The 21,680-nt window shown below is 37.2% G+C and overlaps 1 protein-coding gene across 1 annotated transcript in view; it reads right to left on the bottom strand.

Moving 5' to 3' along the window:
- The window catches only part of ASXL3 (ASXL transcriptional regulator 3), a gene marked incomplete at both ends in the record, with an annotated part of 120,639 nt that overhangs the window by 10,624 nt on the left and 88,335 nt on the right, over positions 1 to 21,680 (bottom strand). The window contains 2 exons of the mRNA XM_083878472.1: positions 3,291 to 3,396; positions 3,860 to 3,956. Of these exons, the coding sequence (XP_083734598.1) occupies positions 3,291 to 3,396; positions 3,860 to 3,956 (203 nt within the window). The remainder of the gene's footprint in view (positions 1 to 3,290; positions 3,397 to 3,859; positions 3,957 to 21,680) is intronic.

Genomic DNA, 21,680 nt, shown 5'->3' with positions numbered 1-21,680 from the left:
TAATGGTCCTTCTCTAAGAAGAAGGTGAAACTTGAATTTACTTACGGAATATTAGAAGATCAAATTTGCTTAAGTCAGAGCAAGAATACTACTCTGATTCTAAAGTTAGCAAAATAGCCTGCAAGACATTAATTTTGCAGACAGCACATGTGAGAAATAGCTCGGGGAAGCTTACAAATTCTGCTAGTTCAGTCAAATCAACATAGCTGAAAAGAGACAAAGCCCAATCATTCTGAAAGCTTGTTTAAAAACCAAAGGGAAAAAAGGTAAAAGAATCATGGAGTCACAGGATATCCTGAGTTGAAAAGGATCTACAAGATCACTGAGTCCAACTCCTGCCTCTGCACAGGACTGCCCCATGAACCAACACAAGGTGGAAGCTACAGCAAAAGCTACCACTCAGTCAGTAAACAATGAGGGAAAGTACTTAAGTCAGCAAAGTACATCTGCCTACATAAGAGCTAAGCAGAAGAATGCAAGTGAGACAATGCAAGCAGGGGAAAGGGCAGGGGGGACCAGATTCAATACTTCAGTCAAAATCGAAATTAAGTGGAATATGACATTTTGCATAACAATGTTGATGTCAGAACCCTGTGAAACCAAATGACATGTATCATCACAGACTGAGCAATTATCTGCCGAACACTACGGTATCCAGCATTCAGCCAGCACAGCAGGACTGCTGGCTCTGCAAAATTATGAGCATCATTCTCTGTGCATGTGACAGTCATTTTTGACTGAGGAACTCCTGCATTGCTGGCAATAAACTTCTAGTTCTTGTGGAAGGCCCTACACCAGTATCTCACACAGCCCTTCCCTCCATGAAAGGTTAGTCACCAACTCCTCTCTTGATATGCATAATGAAAAGCCATTATGTTCTTTTTCTGAAAACCTAATTAGTATTTTTGATACTAAAAGGATCCACACCTGCACTAAACTGAAGACTCAAAGCTGTTTACTAAGAAATTAAGTACTTTACAATAAGACAGTCTGACACGTTAGGAGCCTAGAATTTCCATTATATGTAAAGATGAGGTGCTGTAGAAAAAATACGCTGAGGAAAAGCATCTAGCAAGGGAGCACAAAATAAAATACTAAAATGGATCTGTCCATTTCTTGCTTTGTTTTCACTACATTTCCCAGTGGTCCAAGGCAGCAGACTGTGAGAAGTAGCACTGTCACTGCAGAAACATTTTAGTTAATCTTTAAGATAAGCAGTTATATGAAAGGTTCCCTGTGCCCTGGATTTCTTAACTGAAGAACATCTGACAGCAAAACTAAGACAACTTTTGTAATGATAGTTCCCACGGAACGATTTTTCTGCTAAGTATTATGCATACATTTGATTGAGTAGACAGTGAGGTAGATTGAGAACTGACTGAATGGCAGATCCCAGAGGGTTGTAATCAGTGGCACAGAGTGTATTTGGGGGCCCACCCCTAGTGCTGTCCCCCAGTGTTCAATACTGGGCCCAATATTGTTAAACTTACTCATCCATGACTTGGATGAATGGGTAGATGCCTCCTCAGCAAGTTCACTGAGAGCACAAAGCTGGGACGAGTGGATGATACACCAGAGCCTGTGCAGCCCTTCAGAGAGACCTTGACAGATGGGACAGATGGGCACAGAACTGTCTGAAATTCAGCAAAGGCAAGTGCAGGGTCCTGCACCTGGGGAGGAGTAACTCCAGGCACCAGCCCAGGCTGGGAGCTGACCTGCTGGGAAACAGCTCTGCAGAGAAGGACACCGGGGTCCTAGTGGACAATGAGCTGCCCATGAGCCAGCAGTGCCCTGGTGGCCAATGGTGCCCTGGAGGCACTAGGAACAGCATTCCAGCAGGTTGAGGGAGGTGCTCCTGCCTCTCTACTGTGCCCTGGTGAGGCCACAGGTGGAGTGCTGTGTCCAGTTCTAGCTCCTTGGTACAAGAGAGACATGGAGCTTCTAGAGATAGTCCGGTGGAGGGCAACAAGGATGATTAAGGGGCTGGAGCATCTCTCTTAGGAGGACAAGCCAGGGAAACTGGGCCTGCTCAGTCTTGAGAAGAGGCAACTGAAAGGAGACCTCATCAATTTCTGTAAGTACCTAAAGGGAGCATGTCAGGAAGATGGAGCCAGGCTTTTCTCAGTGGTGCCAGGCAACAGGACAAGAGGCAACAAGCAGAAACTAAGACACAGGAAATTCCACCTGAATGTGGGGAAGGACTTCACTATGCAGTGACTAAGCACTGGAATAGCTTGCCCAGAGATGGTGTGGTTTCTCTCTCACTGGAAAACTGCCTGAATGCAATTCCATGCCACGTGCTCAAGGATGACCCTGTTTTAGCAGGGAGCTCAGACCACATGAGTGACTGTGGTCCCTTCCAACCTTACCCATTCTGTGGTTCTGTGATATAATTAAAAAAGACTTTGAAATAAAAAGAAAAAATCAGTAATTTTTGAATAGCTAGTTTATACTTTATAATACATTCTGAGTATTTTAAAAAACAGAGTTATAATTCTAAGTATTGATGAATGAGATTTCAAAATAATTTCTAAAAGAAAAATTCTTGGATTTTAAGAAGATGTGAATCTTCTTAAATTTAGTTTCTTAAAAAAAAATGAAGATAAGCACTGCATCCTCAGCTGCTGAAGAATGCCATCTCTATATCATCATCATCAATGAAATTGTACTGACTCACCCCAGTTGTACACCTGGAGTGATACTATATTTAATTTTAGTCAGTTAAAGGTATTTATTTATTCTTTGCATCTCACTTCTAAAATTAGCTTAGTCATTGTTACTTTTGTCTCTAGCTAATATTTCTTCTATGTCATATATTCTTCTCAGGTCAATGGGCCATCTCAGCCAAAAAATAAAAAAACTCTATTTGATTTTAGTTACTTTGCAACTAGCTTAGAAAAAGTAAAACAAATGAAAACATATTACAGAAATATTGCTACTGGTCTTCTCATCTGTAGAAGCTGTATTTATAGTTTGCAGGAGGGAGAAATTGCTCTAATGCTATCTTTTAAAAGATAATTAAAAAATATTCACATGCTTGTGTCTTAAGCTCCTTTGGAATGAATTTTTATGGATGAGTCATGACTCTTTAAAAAGGCAATTGTAATGCAAGTGCAGGCATACGACTATAATTCTACCCACAACTTCTTATATTGGGGAATGACTGCTCTTGATAACTGCTTTATTAAGTTTTACAGCATATGACTGTGCTATGTGAAGCATAGAATTATATTTTCATTTCCTTCTAAAAGAAAATATTAAAAAATCCTTTTATTTGCTTCAGTACTTACTTTTCACCATAAAACCTTTCAAAGAATTTTTCTTTCCAAGGTTCTGTTTTCTTTTCCTTTTCAATCTCTTGTCTGATGCGCATCTGCATTTCTGGTGTAAATTCTCCTAAAACACAAATACATATTGAATAAAAGTTGTCAAGGATTAATTTAATACAAGTAATTCTGAATTGTGGATACAATGATGATGCACAGTGATTTCTGATACAGTCATCCAACAATGCCAAATGAAAATGAAAACCAATAGGGAGAGTGACATAAAAAGATTTAATTTACCATATACCATCAGTATTTCAAAGGTATATTGGCAGGGTTTGTTGCATACATTCATGTTTCCAAGACTGACAGTGATGAAAATACTTGGTTTTTTTTTTTAACTGTCAAAATAAGCTGCCACAGCAAGCTGCAAAAATGTACTCTAAATTCAAAATGGAATCAGCAATTTCTCTTTTGCTGAATTACTGGTCTATTACAGTTCCCATTCTAAAAGTATTTCTCAAATGTAGAAAAAGAGACATTCTTCATAAAAACAATTAACCTTGGGCAAACCTGAGAGCAAGCAGAGTTACCTTCTGCCAGCCGCTGTTTCCACCCTTGCGCTGCATATGCGAAGAACTCGTTATTTAGAGCGGAGCTACTGAGGCGCAAAACTCCATCGCTCCCCATCTAGAAAATAAGCCGATGGTGGCAGAAGACAGTGTCAGAAACAGCATCAGCTAAAAACACATCAAAACTGAGTTTCAATTAGGGGAAATGGGGGAAGTGTAGGCAGTGGGAAGAACACAAAATGACTACTACTAGAGCAGTGTCTTCATGATAGTCGTTACTGTAAATGGAAGTGAACTAATCCAGCATCAATGTGCTCTCTTTGGTCATAAGTGTTACTGAGGATAACTCAGTTTGCAACTGATTGATGTGCTTTAATCACAGCCCTGTCTTGAGACTATGTCTAGAGGCGTTGTACGCAATCAAAAATCAAGATCATTATTGTACTTGTGCATCTGCCTATAATATGGTACAAAACAAATTAATTAAATGCAATGAAGCCAGTAACTTTGCTGTTTCTAAATAAACCTAATACTCATGTTAGCTAATAAACTGTATTGGCCAAAGAGTGGATGACAGGCATCCTTAACAAAAGAACTGATGTAAACTCAGCACTGAAACTGAAAACAGCTCTGCCCATAATTTTATAAGCATCAAAAGTGAAATCTGTGGAGGAACATTAGAATTATTTGTATTTTCTACGTCTGTCCAATATTCAATGATAAGACAACATTAAAATCACAATATTTTTTACAATAATTTTTTAAAGCAATCCAACTATTGAACTATCTTTCTATCTTTTACCACAAAACTTAATGTATATTTTCAGGTTTGTGAGGATATTTCTGTTTCCAAAGGAATTCTAGTAATTGAAAAAGGTAATTATATGAAACAAATTAGCAGTGGGTATCACCTCTCGCATAATAAATAGACAGTTAAAAAGAAAAAGGCAAATTAAAAAGAGAGGAAACAGCCGTAGAGGTAATGTTGCTAGAACAAACACTCTCACTATTTTACATCCTTCCAGGTAAGTAAGATAAATGTTTGACAACACTATTTCTAATCTAGCAATAAAGTCCAGCACATTTTCAAGTATATTAACAGACGTTTCAGCTAAGTAATATCCCCTAGTTCTCAGTGCCTGTTTCAAACAAGAGCCAGAAAGACACAGGCATGCCAGAAACATTGAATGATATTTCAATGTAGTTACCTCATGGAGCTCTGTATTTCACTGATAATACAAGCCCTATTTTGAAAAGTCTTTGCTAATTTACTCGTTGCCTAGTTGACATCCTGTCCCACAATTATCTCAGAGGAGTAAACCAGAAAGATGTGAAATAGTAACCCGAGAAATAGCAATTAGCATGGACTCTGAAAAACAGGCATTGCTAAAGGCATTTGATTACAGTAAGAAAATAATATGTGTGTGGTACAGAGCTCCTCAGCAGAATATAATCCTACAGAACGGCTGCCTGTGCTTTCCTGCTATATGGCATTGTTTTGCCAACATGCCAGAGAAGTTGGATTTAGGTGGGTTGGATATGTAACGTTTCTATACATCTCATGATGTGGGTTATGGAACACATGCATATTAATTACAGGTAGGTTATGACTAATGCTGAAACTAGAGGAAAACTTGAAAGACACAGTGAAACATGCAGCAGAAGCAGCAAGATAATAAAACTAGTGAGGTGAGAAAGGAAATAAAGAACATGTATTTATTGTATAAATCAAACTACTATGGCACATTATCTTCTTCCTGTAAAAATGAATTTTGCCACAAGTACTTAAATTTCACAGTTAATACATTAAAGAGAGATTTTTAAATGTCAGTCCCTCTTGCACCTGAAGAAACAAACCAGTATATGGTCAAAACCAGCACTTACACAATTTTCTAGAAAGGTCAGATGCAAAGTCACAAAGAAAAGAATCACAACTTACTAAACGAACAGCTCTTTGTTCCTCTAAGAAAGGTGCTGAAGCTACCTTAAGTTTCAACATAAAAGGGAGATGAAATAGAAACACTCACTTGCCAACATATGTTCTACTCCAATCTTCATAAATTCAACATTTTTTCTTTAAGCCTGGCAGTGTTTTGCAAAAAAAGAGTCATACAGATATTAAATTCTAACAATATTTAACCATATTTAACTGCAGGCTGTGTCTGAAAGGTATGGACCTCCTGAAACTTAATGGCTCAGCTAATGACAGTGTAGCCATACCACCAGCCAGATCAAAAGATCTCATAGGAAAGTAATGATTTGTGGACAATAATTTTCTGTTAAATGAGCAAAATTATCCAACTTATTCTAAGGTCACACCTCTATTAGATTTCATGCAAAGCTGGAATGTACCACAATAGGTGAAAAGTGATTGCCACTTGTCAGCAGCAATCCACTATCAGATTGCATTAAACATAATTTGAAACTGCAGCCAAGTATGATTGAGCTATTTCACCAGACTGCATAAATGAAGAGCATTATTAAGACTGCCAAGTTATATTACCATGTGAATACAAGAACAGTATTAGCTTCATTGTAACCCTGTTGTTGTAAGGACAGGAGAAAAGCAACCTTTGCAGGAAGAGTTACGCCACGTTTTATTTTTGTTGGCTAATATACTTCAGCAAAAAGAGCCAAGTTTCTGGGTGCAAATTTCTTAAAAAGTTTCAAAAAGAAACTGTGAACCCAGAACCCCAAGCTAAATGCTAGGAAAAGGTCCAAACAAATTCAAGTGTGATCTAGTTCACCTGAGAAAAAAGCACAGACTGGAACTTCAGAACAGAAAGCAAATGTTAGCAAGGTCACAGGTAAAGGTCATTAGTTCTTGTGGACCAGAAAAAAAGTAGTAAATATCTGTACAAGAAAAAAAAAAGGAAGTAAAACAAACTCCCAAAAGAATAGTAAAAAGGAAGAATTATATTGGTTACCTAAGAAGAAAAAAATAGGTCAACTAATAGTGGAATTACAGTCAATTTGTGAACTGTATCAAAAGCCCCATGCATACTTCACTGACCACTTTAGGTGTGAACTGCAGCAGCTTACAAATATTGGGGAACTATGTCCACAAGACTGAAAAAATGATGTTGAAGGTGCTTAGGTTAAAAAATGTAAGAAGAAAAAACATGAAGTCACTGACTGACTGCATGATAGCCATTGCCACTGATGAACTGGCAGAGAAGGGCCTTTTCAGAGACCTGTGTTCATGGGTTCACATAATTCATGGAAGATTTATGTAACTAGAACAATCAAAATCTAAAGAGCATCTAATGACACAGAAGGTGGACACACACTAATTAATTAGAGGAGAAGCTTAGAATGATCCATTTTAACATGACACGAAACAAACATTTAAATGCTTAAATGTTATAGTGGGATGTATGAAAGTAGACATCATTATCTAGACTTGGTACACATATGGATACTGATGCTAAAAATGGAAGAAATAAAGAGTTGTGCAGCTCCAGTGACTTTCCCCAACTTGCTTATGAATTTGAGATCAAAGAAAACATTTGCTAGGAATGGAACAGGAAGGATTTATTCAACCAGAAAAAGCTCAGAGAAAAGAATGAAGACAAAAACACTAAAGAAACTCATAATGGCCAAAGAGATACAGCAAATGAAACAGAAATTCTGAAAACGTTAGAGAAAGAATAAAGCACCATGCAGAAAGAGGATAACAGTAGCCAAAACAAATTAACAAAACGTTCAATCGTTTAGCCATTTTCAGTTCATTTAAACATTTCTACACAATGAAAACAGTTTGAACAAGTTGGAACAGACAAAACCCAAGTAATTTTACATGCAGTTGTTTTGAAAGAGTCCATCAGAAACAACAGAACTAAAAAATATGTTTTATGCTTTTTCTCAATACCCTAGTCATGCGAAATCAGGCTAACTTCTTTAATGCTCTGTTAAACTCTGAAGGCCTAAGAGGCCATCCTTCTACAATGTTAGCTAACAACCTCTACTGAAATATTTTCCTACTTCTCCTGGAGAAAGCATTTTCACCTGAATCAACAAGTTAAAGTGGAAATTTTGAAGTCATGGAGTGTATTCACTTCTCTAAGCTCTGATGATAGAGACAGGACAATTAACCACTAGGCTTAAATTAGAATTTTGAGAAACATGCCAATAAAGCAATTCTTAAATACACTGTTAATTTTTATGGTATTTAAAAAATGCTGTTCAACAGAGACAGTGTGTTAATGAGCTGGAACAACAAACATTTCTTGGAAAGTTTATGTTTTATTCTGTTGGGCTTTAAATTTCTGGGTTTTTCTGATTAAGCACAATGCTAGAATTATGTTTTCTAATTAATACTTTCACGTTGAATTCACAATGGCTTTTGAAAGTTCCTCTTTTTATTGAAAGCAAACAAGAAAACACTCAAGCCCAAAACATATCTGTTAAAACCCAGTATCTGTTTGCATTACAAAGCAAATGTTAAACACTCTTATCAGAATAAACTGAGTAACCTTTCTAGAACTACTTCAATTATTTTCCTCTAAGTTTCACTGAAAATTCTCTTCTGAAAATAAGGCAGGGATTATTTTTTTAGCTACACCTGAAGATGCGCACTGGTGTTTAGCAAATATACTGCAATTACTGCATAGGTGTGTACTGGCAGGTTATCTGATTTTGGCTAGAATCTTGAAAGACAAGGAATTAGTCAATCTATTATTTCTATGTCTCTTTCAAATGATCCAAAATTCCCCTAATGTATTTATAAAATTTCTAATGATCCACAGCACACAGTTCTCCTGGAGTACACCGTATTTCTTACCTGAAAGCTCATGTGTGAATATCATGCCATCTGTGACTAGAATCACAGAACAGATTGAGTTGGAAGGGACCTTTTAAAGGTCATCTAGTCCAATCCCTCTGCAACGAGCAGGGACACCCTGAACTATCAGAGAGACACATTCACCATCAGGTGTCTCAGTACCTCACCCACACTGACCCTGAAAGTTTCCAGCACGAGGCACCTACCACCTCCATGGGCAACCTGTTCCAGTGTTTTACCATCCTCCTCATAAAAACCCTTTCTTCCTCATATCTAATCTGAATCAACCTTCCTTCAGTTTAAATCCATTACCCCTCAGTCTCACAGCAACAGGCCCTGCAAAGAAGTTTTTCCCCATCTTTTTTACAGACCCAGCCATCCCAATTCTTTCAGCCTTACAGTAAAAATACCAAACAAAACCAAAACTGACCAATCAAAAATACAAACACACATACAATCAGAAAATCAGCAAAAGAAGTGAAGATTCATCCAAACGAAGGATCCAGTACCACTCATTTCTTATACCCTTTCTAAAAATTGCTACTAACTCTATATTTTATCTCAGGGGAAGAACAATCCTACAACTCACATGCTTTCCCAAAGGTATGTAAAGGAAATTATCTACAAAAAATGGAAGATATGAGAAAATACATTTTTGATGCTTTTGCATTAAAACCCAAAATATTACAAATGAAAAATTTAGGAGCATTTATATCACACAGAGGAAACATTACATAATATTTATTTGTGCAGAGAGACACCACTGCTGTTTTGTAACACGAATTTGCAACAAATTGGATTCTCCAGCACTGGGCACCAGCATTCCACTGACCTGTGATTATTCCACAGTGCAGATGGAGCATCTGAAAATGCAGCAACTTTAGTGACTGACATTCTGAAGGCAGACACTTGAGAGAGCTTTATGCTCAAGTATTGACTTGATCTACACCATCTGAAATGAGGGAACGAGGACAACAGAGACTGTGTGATGAACCTCAGGAAGGTAGGTCTGGTATCTGCAAAACCTACCATTTTTCCTGCTCATGATGTCCCTCCACCATCACCCTAAGAATATCACCAGACATGAGATTGAGTGGATCAGAAGTGACAAGGAGGCTGTAGGAATCATCATGGAACCTAGGGATCTGTTGATATTTTTATCAGCAGTGATAGACATATACTGTATATGAAATGGTGGTTTAATAGATGCTATAGGCAGAATGGCTTTGTCATCTTCAACACGTGATGATGCCCCAAAAGAAGGTTTAGAGATATGGCAGTAGGTAAGCAGTGATTGAAAACAGGCCTTGTGGAGGAAAGGAATATGGTCTATAGACAGACTTGCTTATTTCTTCAAAATTTGAATGCTGTATTTATATAAATACAGCCCAATGGTATGGGCAAATCAAATTCAAATAAATCCTGTTCTGTGATCTATTGCCAAAATAAGTTTATTTATAAAAGGAGGAGTTAAAGAAGAGGATAATGTGATGGAAGTGGTACATTTAATTCAGCCTTTGATGGCTGAACACTAATGCAAGAACTGCAAATGGTACGTAGGAGGACTTGGAAGATTTAGCTGACAATCGACATTTTTTACTTAACTAGCAAAATGATGATCTGATAATTCATGACTGATAGTAATATAAAAGATTGGGCTTGTTTGTAAAAAAAGAAGAAAAGAAAGAAATGACAAAAGAATTTTTAAAATGTGATTTAAGTAGGCATACTTTCATAAATGCAGAATTAGTTGGAAGAATCCTGAAGAACATCATGCTAGTGAAAAAGGAGTTAAAAAAACTGTCACAGTTCTTTAAATAAACAATGCTGACCACATGGAGTGCAAAGCCTCCTGCAAAGGAGTAATGGGGATTGTACAATAAGACCACATTGTCTTAGTTACGATCTCACTGTTGATCTCACAGCATGTAGAGAATGGAAATGAGGTCAACTTACTAAGCAAGAATGCCACAGCAGAACATGGTATAATGGGCCAAAATTAGACACAGTTGGAAAGGGACACATCAAACTCCAGAAGAAAGAATTCTGTAAGTATATTAAAAGCAAGAAGATGATGAAAGAAAAAGTCCACTGTGCAACACTGGGGAAAAACTAGAGGAATACAGAGAGAAACCTAATGTTAAAACGTCTCTCTTTTTTTTTTTTTTTTTTTTTTTTTTTTTTTTTTTTTTTTTTTCCCATGAATCTTCATCATAAATCTACTGGGTTGAGGTGCTTAATACAATTAATACCAGCAACAAAAGGCAAAAGGGTCAGAACTGACCTTGAACAGGCAAGGAGCTCAGCGAATATTACATAAATGTATTCAAATCATCTAGCCTGTTGAATGACCAGATACGGATCTATTTCAGAACTGTTAAAAGATGGGATTTTGAAGAAATGATGAGTACAAATGCAAAATTATATATGTTAGTTATACATACATAGCACATATGTATCATCTGTGTCTAAAGAAGGGAATAGGAACAGCTAACGACTTACAGACTTAGCCAGCTTCAGAACTCCATGGCCTATGCACAGACAATCCATTCTTTTTTGTGATACTCCAGGATGTCCTAAGATACTGTTATGCACACATTTTGAGCAGACACAACCCAGAATCTACATGGGACCTTTAACATTTTAAAGAAGCTAGGTGCTAGCCTCTCAGTTGGCCCAAGAAACCTGTGTTTAAACACCTAACTTCTTCCCCCTGTCTTCATGCTCTGGAAAATATGTGCAATGGTTAAAGCACAATAGGATATGGATCACAGATAGAATCATAGGATCATTTAGGTTGGAAAAGACCTGTAACACCATTGAGTCCAACCATTAACCCAGCACTGCCAAGCCTACCACTAACCCATGTAAGGTATCACACCACACACAACTGCCTGAAAATTAATCATGAGTTGAGCAACAGCCAACGCAGATCTGTCAAGAGTAGGTTATATCAGATCAGTCCATTTTCTCTTGGACAGCATAAAAGCCTTGTGATAGGAGAAGTGGCACAACTTGTGTATCTTGATTGTAACAATGCAGTGTTCCTTAACATTTTCTTAAGCAAAGCCAGGATATATAAATTGTAATTAGGTTGCCAAAGAACTACTGAGAACTCTTTACTTAGGGAACTATTGTTTATTTATTATGAACTGGGAGTCGGTGTATTCAGAGGCATGATAAAAAGATGGAAGTAATTTGAAAATACTATCAGTCAGAGAACATGCACAGAGAGCATCAGAATTCTCTTAATGGTTTTCTGAATTACTTTGGAAACAATGGAGATAAGCCAGGCATTACGATAGTGGCAAAAGCAAAGTTTGATTCTCTTGTATAATATAGAACTAGAGAAATGCAAAATAAGGAAAATAAGTGGCTATGCAATAGTTCTGTAGAAAAGTACTTGTATCGATGGACAGTTCACAAACTTAATATAAGTCAATCTTGCAATTTCAAGTCAGGTGAGCACAACACTCTAAGTTATAAACAGGAGTAATGTGTAAAAGCAGAGAAATGAGTTTTGCACTCCTTGGTGTTACTTACCAGTTGAGCTGGAGTAAAACATTCAATTCTGACTGATGCAACTCAGAACCCATACAAAATGCAAAGGAGATAAATGAGGATAAGAACAGACTTAAGGTCCTAGATCTATGAAGACTACCTTATTATGGTCTGTTTCTCAAGAAAAAGAAACAGGGACACAGCAATCTCCACACTCCACACATAGATGCCAAAAAGAATAAAGAATAACAGTCGGAATTGCAGCAAGAGAGATTCAGATCTGACCCCGAGGAAAAAGTTTTCTACCAGTGAAAACAATGAAGCACTAGATTTCTTTGGGAGAGGCTGTGAATTCTCCACCACTGAACAGCCAAAAAAAGTTTTAGCCAATATAAAGAAAAGCAGACGTTGATTTTGCCTTAGTGTAGAGAAGACGAGAGAAATTTTTCTTTTCAAAATCTTAGATTACACTCAGTTTCTAGAACCATCATTCTCAAACACAAACCCATTGTATCTGCTACCAGTTGTCCTTTGTGATGGCTGGAAGGATCCTTACTTACTCATGAACAACTTTTTTACTAGCAGTTGATAGCTTGAGCCATGTTAAAAGTCAAGGCAGATACTTTCTGCCTTGAGGCTGAGTGTGGCAACCCTGTGGAAGAGATTTCTCATTAAGCCCAAGAGACACAAATTCTCATTGGGAAATACTGAATGGCTGCAAAGACCACTATTATAAGGCCATATACTTTGGGTATACTGATATTTTAGTACGAGGTACTAAAAAGTGAAACAGAACTTATTACTATATGCGCTCCTGTTAGTCTCTGGACTGTTCATGTTATGACTGACACATTCTTTGGAAGCTAACAAGATCTCCTTGCACTTATAAAAGCCTAAATTCTCTACAATAATGCAAAACAATCATTATCCTGTTCACTACTTTGGCTAATGACCTGGGAACCAATTATATCAAGGAGTTATCCACAGCTAGAGCTCTCCTTGTTAAATAATCGATGGCAATTATAAAACTTAACGTCTATCCATCTGCAAAATACTTTTAAGTGAACTCACATGTATTTTGAGTAGGAAAATAATTGAGTAAGTTTCTCTATTTCCTGTAGAATACTGCTGACTATTCAAGTATGCCATTACCTATCTAAAAGTCATTTTTCCACTTATACAACTACTATTCAAAAGAGATTGTGATAAATGGGACCAAACTAAAAGGATGCTCTAACAGTTGGCAAGCCTATAATAGAGAATGAGTGTGAATGCAGTTGGGTCAAAAGGAAAAGCAGCTGTAGTTGTCACAAAAAATCTGTAAGTTCTGTTAAACAATGACTGCATTTCTGATATTAGTGTTTCTGCTACACAACTCAATGCTAAGCAAAGATGCTGTATTTTTCAGCATTTAGTTGTATCTGAGCGGGACCATATGGTAACAATATCAGATCAAAGCAGAAGTTGAACTAACCCTTGATAATTGCAAGGAACAGATCATGTAGATAAAGCTTGTGAAAGACCACATAATAGCCAATTACTAGGAAAGCTGTCAAATAAAAGTTTTCTATTTCTATTTAGTTTAGCTGCCATAAGATTGAAAAAGTGAATTTTAATGTCCATAAATATTTCAGTCTGTTTGATTAACTGTGGCTATTACTCACATACATGCATCCACCATCTTCTATTTATATCAGTTGAACTGTGGCAGCAATCAATACTAACTTTTAGTATGCAAAAGACTTCCATGGGTTAGTTATCTATAGTATGAAATACAGCAGTTGATTGTATTAAATTTGATGCTCTTCACTTTTAATTTTGTTCTGGTAAATTAAAAAGCTCAAGTCCAGTAATTTTTCTTGAGACACTTTTATGGCTTGTGCAAATTTTAGTGCCCTCTTCTGGGTTCTTTCCACAGGCTCTGAACTGAACTGGCCACGCTTAATATTGAAGATGAGTTAATTGTGTTTATTTAATGAAAAGGGTATTTTGTTTAGTGCAGCCTCCCTGGTGGTGTTGTTGCTTAGAGGTTGACTAAACAGATATTTCTGCTGAGCTGTCTGTAATCATGACCACATTTTCTTTTCAATTTTGATTTAGAAACTAGAAATGTAATAACCCACATAATTTCCAGACAAAACTGTCTACGCTTTCCTACACTAAATCAAAGAATGGTTTAGGTTGGAAGGGACCTTAAAAGATCATCTAGTTCCAATCCCCTGCCACGGCCTGAGACACCTTCCACTAGGCCAGGTTGCTCAAAACCCCATCCACAGGAAGTAGCTGTACATGTGGTAGATAACCTATCAAGCTAAGGCACAAGCCTTTCATTCATCTCCCAGACCTGAGAGAATCACACTGAAAGTATTAACATGTTTATGTTATTGAACTATAATAGCACACTTCAGATGGAAATAAAAATCAATTTGTTTTTAAGATGACTAAGGATGGAGAGCTCACAGCCTCTCTAGGCAACCTGTGCCCTCACTAGAAAGTTTTACTTCATGTCCATATAAAAGCTCCTGCCTTTTGGTTTGTACCTACTGCTTCTGGTAGTGCCAAATCCTTTTATACACATTGGTAAACCTTCCCCTGGCCCTTCTCTTATCTAGGTAAAATCCTTGAACTGGACAAGGTACTCTAGGTGTGGCCTTACAAGTGCTGAGTTAGATAGGATGGTCTGTTAAACTCACATCACAATGGCATTCATGCCACTGCCTCTTCTTGGACTTCAACCTCCAAAATCTGAACCAGGTTGAAATCCACCCTATAGAAGAGGTCCACACACATGCTCATCTCCTTGAGGGCAACAACCACTCCCCTTTCTCTCTGCCTGTCTTTTGTTTCAAGAGAAGCAAAAGCTTGTCAGCAGTTCTGATATACATTAAAGAAAGGAAAGAGAAACACGCAGAGAAAGGCGCAGTGCAATACTGGAGAGAAGCAAAAAAAGGAGGGGAGTGAATAGTTAAGGAGTCGATAATTACCAAGTTTAGTACAAACATTGATGATTTCAGGTCTTGAGGACACAGATGGCAGGAATGTGGAAGAAGTAATGCAGCTGAAGATGCAGAATATTGAAGAAACAAAAAAAAAAAGACAGGCCTTGCAAAAACCCACAGCCACAATAGTATAGGAACTGCTTCTTTGCCTGAAGATAAAGAACATTGAGAGGCTCATCTCAAACAGAAAAATGCACACATTTGCACAGTGTCTTGACTGATGAAAAAATCTATCCTTTCTTAAATCAGTTACCATGTATTTAAAGCCAGCAGTGGAGGAGTTTCTGAGTAAGAAGTATATAAACAGAATATAAGAAAAATACTTCTGTCAAGATGCAATTACCAGGGCCTTTTTGCTGTTGTGACCACAAAATGTCTACAGTAACACTGAAATACATGAATGGTAAGAGATACATCCAACACTATATACATACATAAATACACCAGACAGAAATACATGGTCTGACTCAAGAGCTGCTGAAAGAACAACAAAGTCAGCCATCACAACTTCAGGTCTAGGGAGGTGACATAGCTAGGTACCAACTCATCCTATGGCTCTCTCATCAATTCTGATGTACCTCAGCTTGGGTGTTCATGTTTACTCTGTATAAGCTCTCTTCCATTACCTTTTCACAATAAACGGTAACATCAACCAGAATATGGCTAATTTTCTTTAGTTCTGATTATGAAGTTATCAAGCCTTATAAGAAAAGCTCTTTGTCATTCCCACCTGATTGCTGACATAACATGAACAGTCTGCCTCCAAATACAAAATGAAAAGACAGATTTTGAAGACAGATGGTGAAACTGATTCTGAGTATTACTTCAGTCCGATAAAAAATAACCAGATTAAACTTAGAAGTAAAACATCAAAGGATGAAAAAGAAAGTATCTACTACTATAGGAATAATTGCTTCAGACATGAGGAGAAAAGCAAGAAGTATCTTTCAGAGAAAGAAAAAAAGACCTTTTCCATCTTCACTAAAGTGGGAAATACGCCGAGTAAGACCAAAGAATTGCAAACATATGTTTTCAAAATGAAATGTGACTTGTTAATTTAGACCTTGTCTAAATCAAGAAGACAAGTGGGATAGCTATATTCATTCCAATACACTGTAGTGTCAAAAAAGACAATAGAATCCAATCTGTTTGAGCTCAGATGCAAGAAATTAGATGAAGAATTTTAGACGAGTAATAAATCTGGCAAAATGAAAAGATAAAGCATGTTTTAAAGTGAAACAAAACCCATGCAAATCAGAAAAAATACAACATGCAGCAAACCATGTACTGTCTAACTGCATTCAGATTCTAAAAGTAACAGTTAAAACTCCTTTTTTCTAATACATAGTTCACGTAATTAGTGAACCCAAGCATGTCAGAACACACATAAAAAACAAGTATTTATAAAGGTACTAGAGAAGGCATATAAGCCTGGGGGAAAATTAGGCAGAAAAGCATATATGGATTGTGATCAAGGCAAGCATGTATGGAACTTGTTTAAGGAAATATGACTAGAGACTCTGAAAAAGTTAAACCTTATTAAATTATCCAAGAATGTTCATATTTTGTGGAGAGTGCAGGAAAAGAGATAAAAACAACCAGAGTCTATTCACTTAGCTTTTAATATTAAAATTATAGACATATAACTTTGAGCCCAAGAAGAAGTTGAGGGGAAATTACATGTAGGCATCTAAAATTAGTCAGTCAGTTTTGATGACTGTCAAAACTGAAAATCCTGCATCCAATCCCTTTTCTCTAGGCATTAGAAAGCACTGCCATTCTATGCAAAAAAATGGCTGCATGTCCTTAACACAAGCGAGAACAAGCAAAATGAAATCTGAGATTGAATAATTCAAAGAATAGCAATGTTCTGAAATAATTAGGAAGAAAGTCTCAACTTCTTTTTCCCCTTTTGTATTTAAGTCAAACAAATATATTGGAAAAGGATGAGGGGAGGGAAAGGCGAAGGGAGAAGCAGAGAGAGGACAGGAATGAGGGTGAAGAGGGGGAGAGTGCTGCAGAAGCACGGATGAATCACTTCTGCTCACTCTTCCTTATGCTGCACCTGCATCCAACATCCTGCTTCAAGTCCTTGTCTGTCTTCAGATTCAGAATGGTCAGGGATGTTTTGTTGTCCATCTAATTCCAGTGCAGCCCTGCAGTAGAGGCACTGCAGATGGATTCATACCACTTAATTATTAGCACTTTGCAAGGGAGACATAGTTGGAACACTACCCACTGCAGTACTGCAGTGCATCCTTAACAGCTACATAACTTGGAGCATATCAGTCTCTTGTGCCTATATACATTACCACTTATGTCCACACATTAGTTATACTCTCGTAACACAGTTCCTAGCAGAGTCTTTTAAAAAGGCACTTATGTGAGGCACTTACTTTCCCACTGGAAGGGAGGTGCTTTACCAGTTCTCTTTTTAAAGTACTAATAATTCTTTCAAATATAAATGGAACTTGCATTGCATACACAGTCCTCTTTTTTTAAGCACTAACAGCTGTGCACTGTACTTTAGAAAACTTGCTTGAAGGGAACAAGAGGGGAACAAAAGCTTCACTAGTCTGCATCAGAAGAACAACCTTGAGTGAAGGGCCCCTCACACATCAGAAGGACTTATGGGAAAGGATGCTACAGAGACAGCTGTGGATCTTGTATTTTTTATCTTTCAAGGGGGCACAGCACCACTGCTGTGTCCTACTAGATGCTTCAACTGAGGTTAGCCTTGCTACAGACCAAAGCAAATGCAATAGCTCAGCTAACACTGCTGCAAAATGTGTTCTTAAAGGTGAGACGTTTTAAGTGTGACAAGAGCTTGTAACTAGGCTTTAGAAATCAAAAAAGAACTTCCACAACATGGATGCGGGCAGAGTGGAAAACACTGATTCACACTTCTGAAATACAGTGACCAAGCCTGTAGCAATATGAAACCATGACACTTAATCAAAAATGTAAAGCTTCCTATTCACATATGTAGACATACTGATACTGAGGAGGACCTCTAGGGATTACTGCAAACAAGCAAACAAGAATTCCATTACCACATCAATCAGAGCAGCCAGATTGCAATGCAATTGCAGTGAGCCTTTCTGGACTGCCTAGGGAAGCTGAAAGAGTAGCTTTCTTGTAGCTAAAGATAACTGGGATTTTGAAGTAAAATGCTTTAGCTTTCAACTCACATAAAGTGAAACTGATGTTTGTTGGTAATACATGACTGTGAAATACACACATACACCATCCATACAGGTGTGTTAGGTAAAATAAAATTAACTTCCTGCATAAGGACAGAAGGACATCTGGGGGTTGTAACCTGTCTGAAAACCCTTGGCTAGCTCAGCTCAGGGATCAGACCCAAAATTTTATTGAAAAGGCAGCTTAAATCTTTGGAATTTCTTTGTATATCTAGTCTGTAAGATACGTGTATTAAAACTATTCTAACAAAGCTGTACAAATAAAGCACATTACAGCAACACCATGCTGTCCACATCAACCAGTAAAATAGAAGAAAAAATGTCAGCTAAAGGGAGAAATGTGACATAAAATGACCTTCAATTACTGCACACACAGGGGTGCCAATTTAACAGCTTTTTAAATCTGCTTAGGTGCAGATGACATATGTTACATTTAACCTTCAATTGCAAACGTTTTCTTCTCTGAACTAAATGCTTTTGTCATAACCCTAAAACTATTTCAGTGTAAAACTCAAGCATTTATAGGAATATATAATAAATATTTGAAAGCTACTGATGATAGAGAATGGAAAAGGACACAGCTAAAAGGTTGTAATATCAGCAAAAAAGGCAGCTAAGTAAGATAAGGTAACCATTTAACTAACACTATACAATAATTCCATGCAGAGAAACATAAAATAAACCTGGAAGCAAATAATACACACAGCACTAATTTCTGCAGTTGGTCTTTTTATAAAGGCAATTCTACAAAAATCCAATGGCAAATATAAACCTCGAGCACTGATGAAGTTAATAAAACAAGCAGGGAGATGGCTACATTGCTACAAGAAACAAACAGTGAAAATCAAGCTTCACTTACACTATTCTAATAAAAAGCTAATATACAGGAAGATACATACTAAATAGTAATTGTTCAGAATATCAGATACCAGACTTCTCTTCTTGTCTTTTACAAGTAAAAGAATATTTTTTATTATTCATTATCCGCTTCCCATCACAGAATTCCAACTGATGTGCTTGGCTGTAGGAGTAATTTGTGCACATCAAAAACAATGGTTACTTTCTGCTATCATTGCTCAAACCATAGGAACAGATATTAAACTGATTCATACTGCATGAAAACAAGGAGGTTTGAATTGGAATTCTGTAGATAACCTTCCCCCAAATTACTTATTTTTTTAAATGGAACAGAGTAAATCACTGACATCACTCTGTGCCTTTTCTCAACGCAAGGTGAGAAGGAATCTTTACAAAGTGACAGATTCAAACTGTACCAACCTAAAATGAACAGGCCAAGACAAACACAGAACCTGCAATGACCTTAAAATAAAAGGATACTGTGATGTGACTGCATAGCAATACTAGCATTGACCCAAGGGACAGTAACTATTTTGGGATTCACTGATTTAGAAATCAAAAGAAAGAAAATAAGGTGGGGTTTGACCCATTCTAGAATTCTTTGATTTGTACATCATGTTTGTCTTTTTAGTAGACTGACCAGCTACAAACTTGAAATATTCACAGGCCCTTGTGCAATACTACATGACTTAAGTAATTCTTTAAGAATACTGAAGTTTTTAATTTAAGTAATTGACTTGACTCTCTATAAACTGTAGATAAAAGATTATTGCTAAATTTCTTCTATTAAACAAGTAAAGCTGAGACAAGATATAACTACTACTGTGATTTCCTCTACTGTTTTAAATATTCTTCCTGAATAGATTTGATCTGATAAAATGGCAGGGCTACCTAACACACACGTCTGAGATGGCTTTGAAGCATTTTTGTAGGAAGAAATTCACATCCTATGTGAAAGGGCAGGGCAGGTACAAATCACAAGAGACTCAAAAGAGCCCAATGTTACCAGAAGAGAAAATGCAAGACTGAGTTAAATTCTCAAAGATCAGAAAGGTGTTAAGCAGTTACAGAGTTTGGAAAGACACAATTTTTTTTCAGAGCATTCAGGAAAGAACATTTTGTTTAGCTCTCTAAGGATTAGTAAAATCACTTCAGCTTTCTGCTACTATTCAGATAATGTTACACTTCTCATCTTGGAAGCTAAGTAGGTGGGCGTGTTTCCCTTTCTTTTGCCCATACTCCAGTGTCAAGAGCAGGAATTTGACTTCCCAGAAGCACCAACAAGGAAAGCTGGTGTAGACACAACATAGTCAACTGCCATTCATTTTCAGCAACCTGTTATACAGACCTGTTATTCATCCTTGCACAATATATATTGTTTAATTAATATTTAAAGACTCACTGGTGCCATAGAGCAATCTAGATGTGGAAAGAAACTTCCTGCTTTGAAGGTGAGTGCTGAGAGGTGGTCAAGAAGGCTTCTGTTACATATAATTATCAGATTGATGTATCAATGTCATAAATAGGCATTTGATGAAAAATCCATTGTTCTTTAGCTGTAGAATGCTCTATTTAGAGCTGTAAAGCAAAATACTTTGCTGGAATTTGTGATAACTGAAATGCAGAGACTTTTTCTTTCCATATAGTTTCTATACCTGCATGTTTTCTATATTTCCAGCTCAGTCATATAAGTCTCCTAAGGAATCACCCAACAGACTTCTGTATCAGCTGAGCTTCAAGGATTTTGAGTCTTTGAATCCATAGAGATTAATAAAGAGCTGAAAATCTGGATGTTCAAATTTTAGTCATGAGTTTCCTGGTATCCAGTGATGCAAGATTTTGGAGAAGTCTGCTAAACAGACAAGTCTGGGACATGGCTGATTCTCAGACACTGATCTCTTCTCTGTGGTGACCAGTGACAGGACCTGAGGGAATAGCCTGAAATTGTGTCAAGGGAGGTTTAGGTTGGATATCAGAAACATGTTCTTCACCCAAAGGGTGGTTGAGCACTGGAACAGCTCCCCAGGGAAGTGGTCACAGCACCATCCTGACAGAGTTCAAGAAGCATTTGGACAATGCAGATGGTGTGATTCTTGGGGCTGTCCTGTGCAGGGTGAGAAGCTTGACTAGATGATCCTCATGGGTGCCTTTCAATTCAGGATATTCTATGTTTATATGATTAGAACAAGTCTACATACTTATTCCCTCTGAACTCAAATCAAAACAAATAAAATCCTCAATAAAAGGCATCTACCATAACTGCCAACTTACTCCAATTTCTTTCATAGGCTTTTTGAATACAGAAAATTACACAAGGCCTCATTCCTACTGAAATAAAATTTAAACTAAAATGCAGGCTAAAATCAATTTAAATTGTGACTATAAGTCATGATTCAGTTTACCTTTTCCCAAGGGGAAAACAAAAGGCAATGATCCTATTCTTCCACTTTGTCAAAAATCTAGCTGGAGTAGGAAAAATTACAGCATGAACACCAGAA

The sequence above is a fragment of the Zosterops lateralis genome, assembly GCF_965231275.1.
Source record: "Zosterops lateralis genome assembly, chromosome: 1".
In the NCBI taxonomy this organism is placed as follows: domain Eukaryota; kingdom Metazoa; phylum Chordata; class Aves; order Passeriformes; family Zosteropidae; genus Zosterops; species Zosterops lateralis.
Note: the sequence above shows the minus strand (reverse complement) of the source record. Positions and strands in the feature narration are given on the sequence as shown.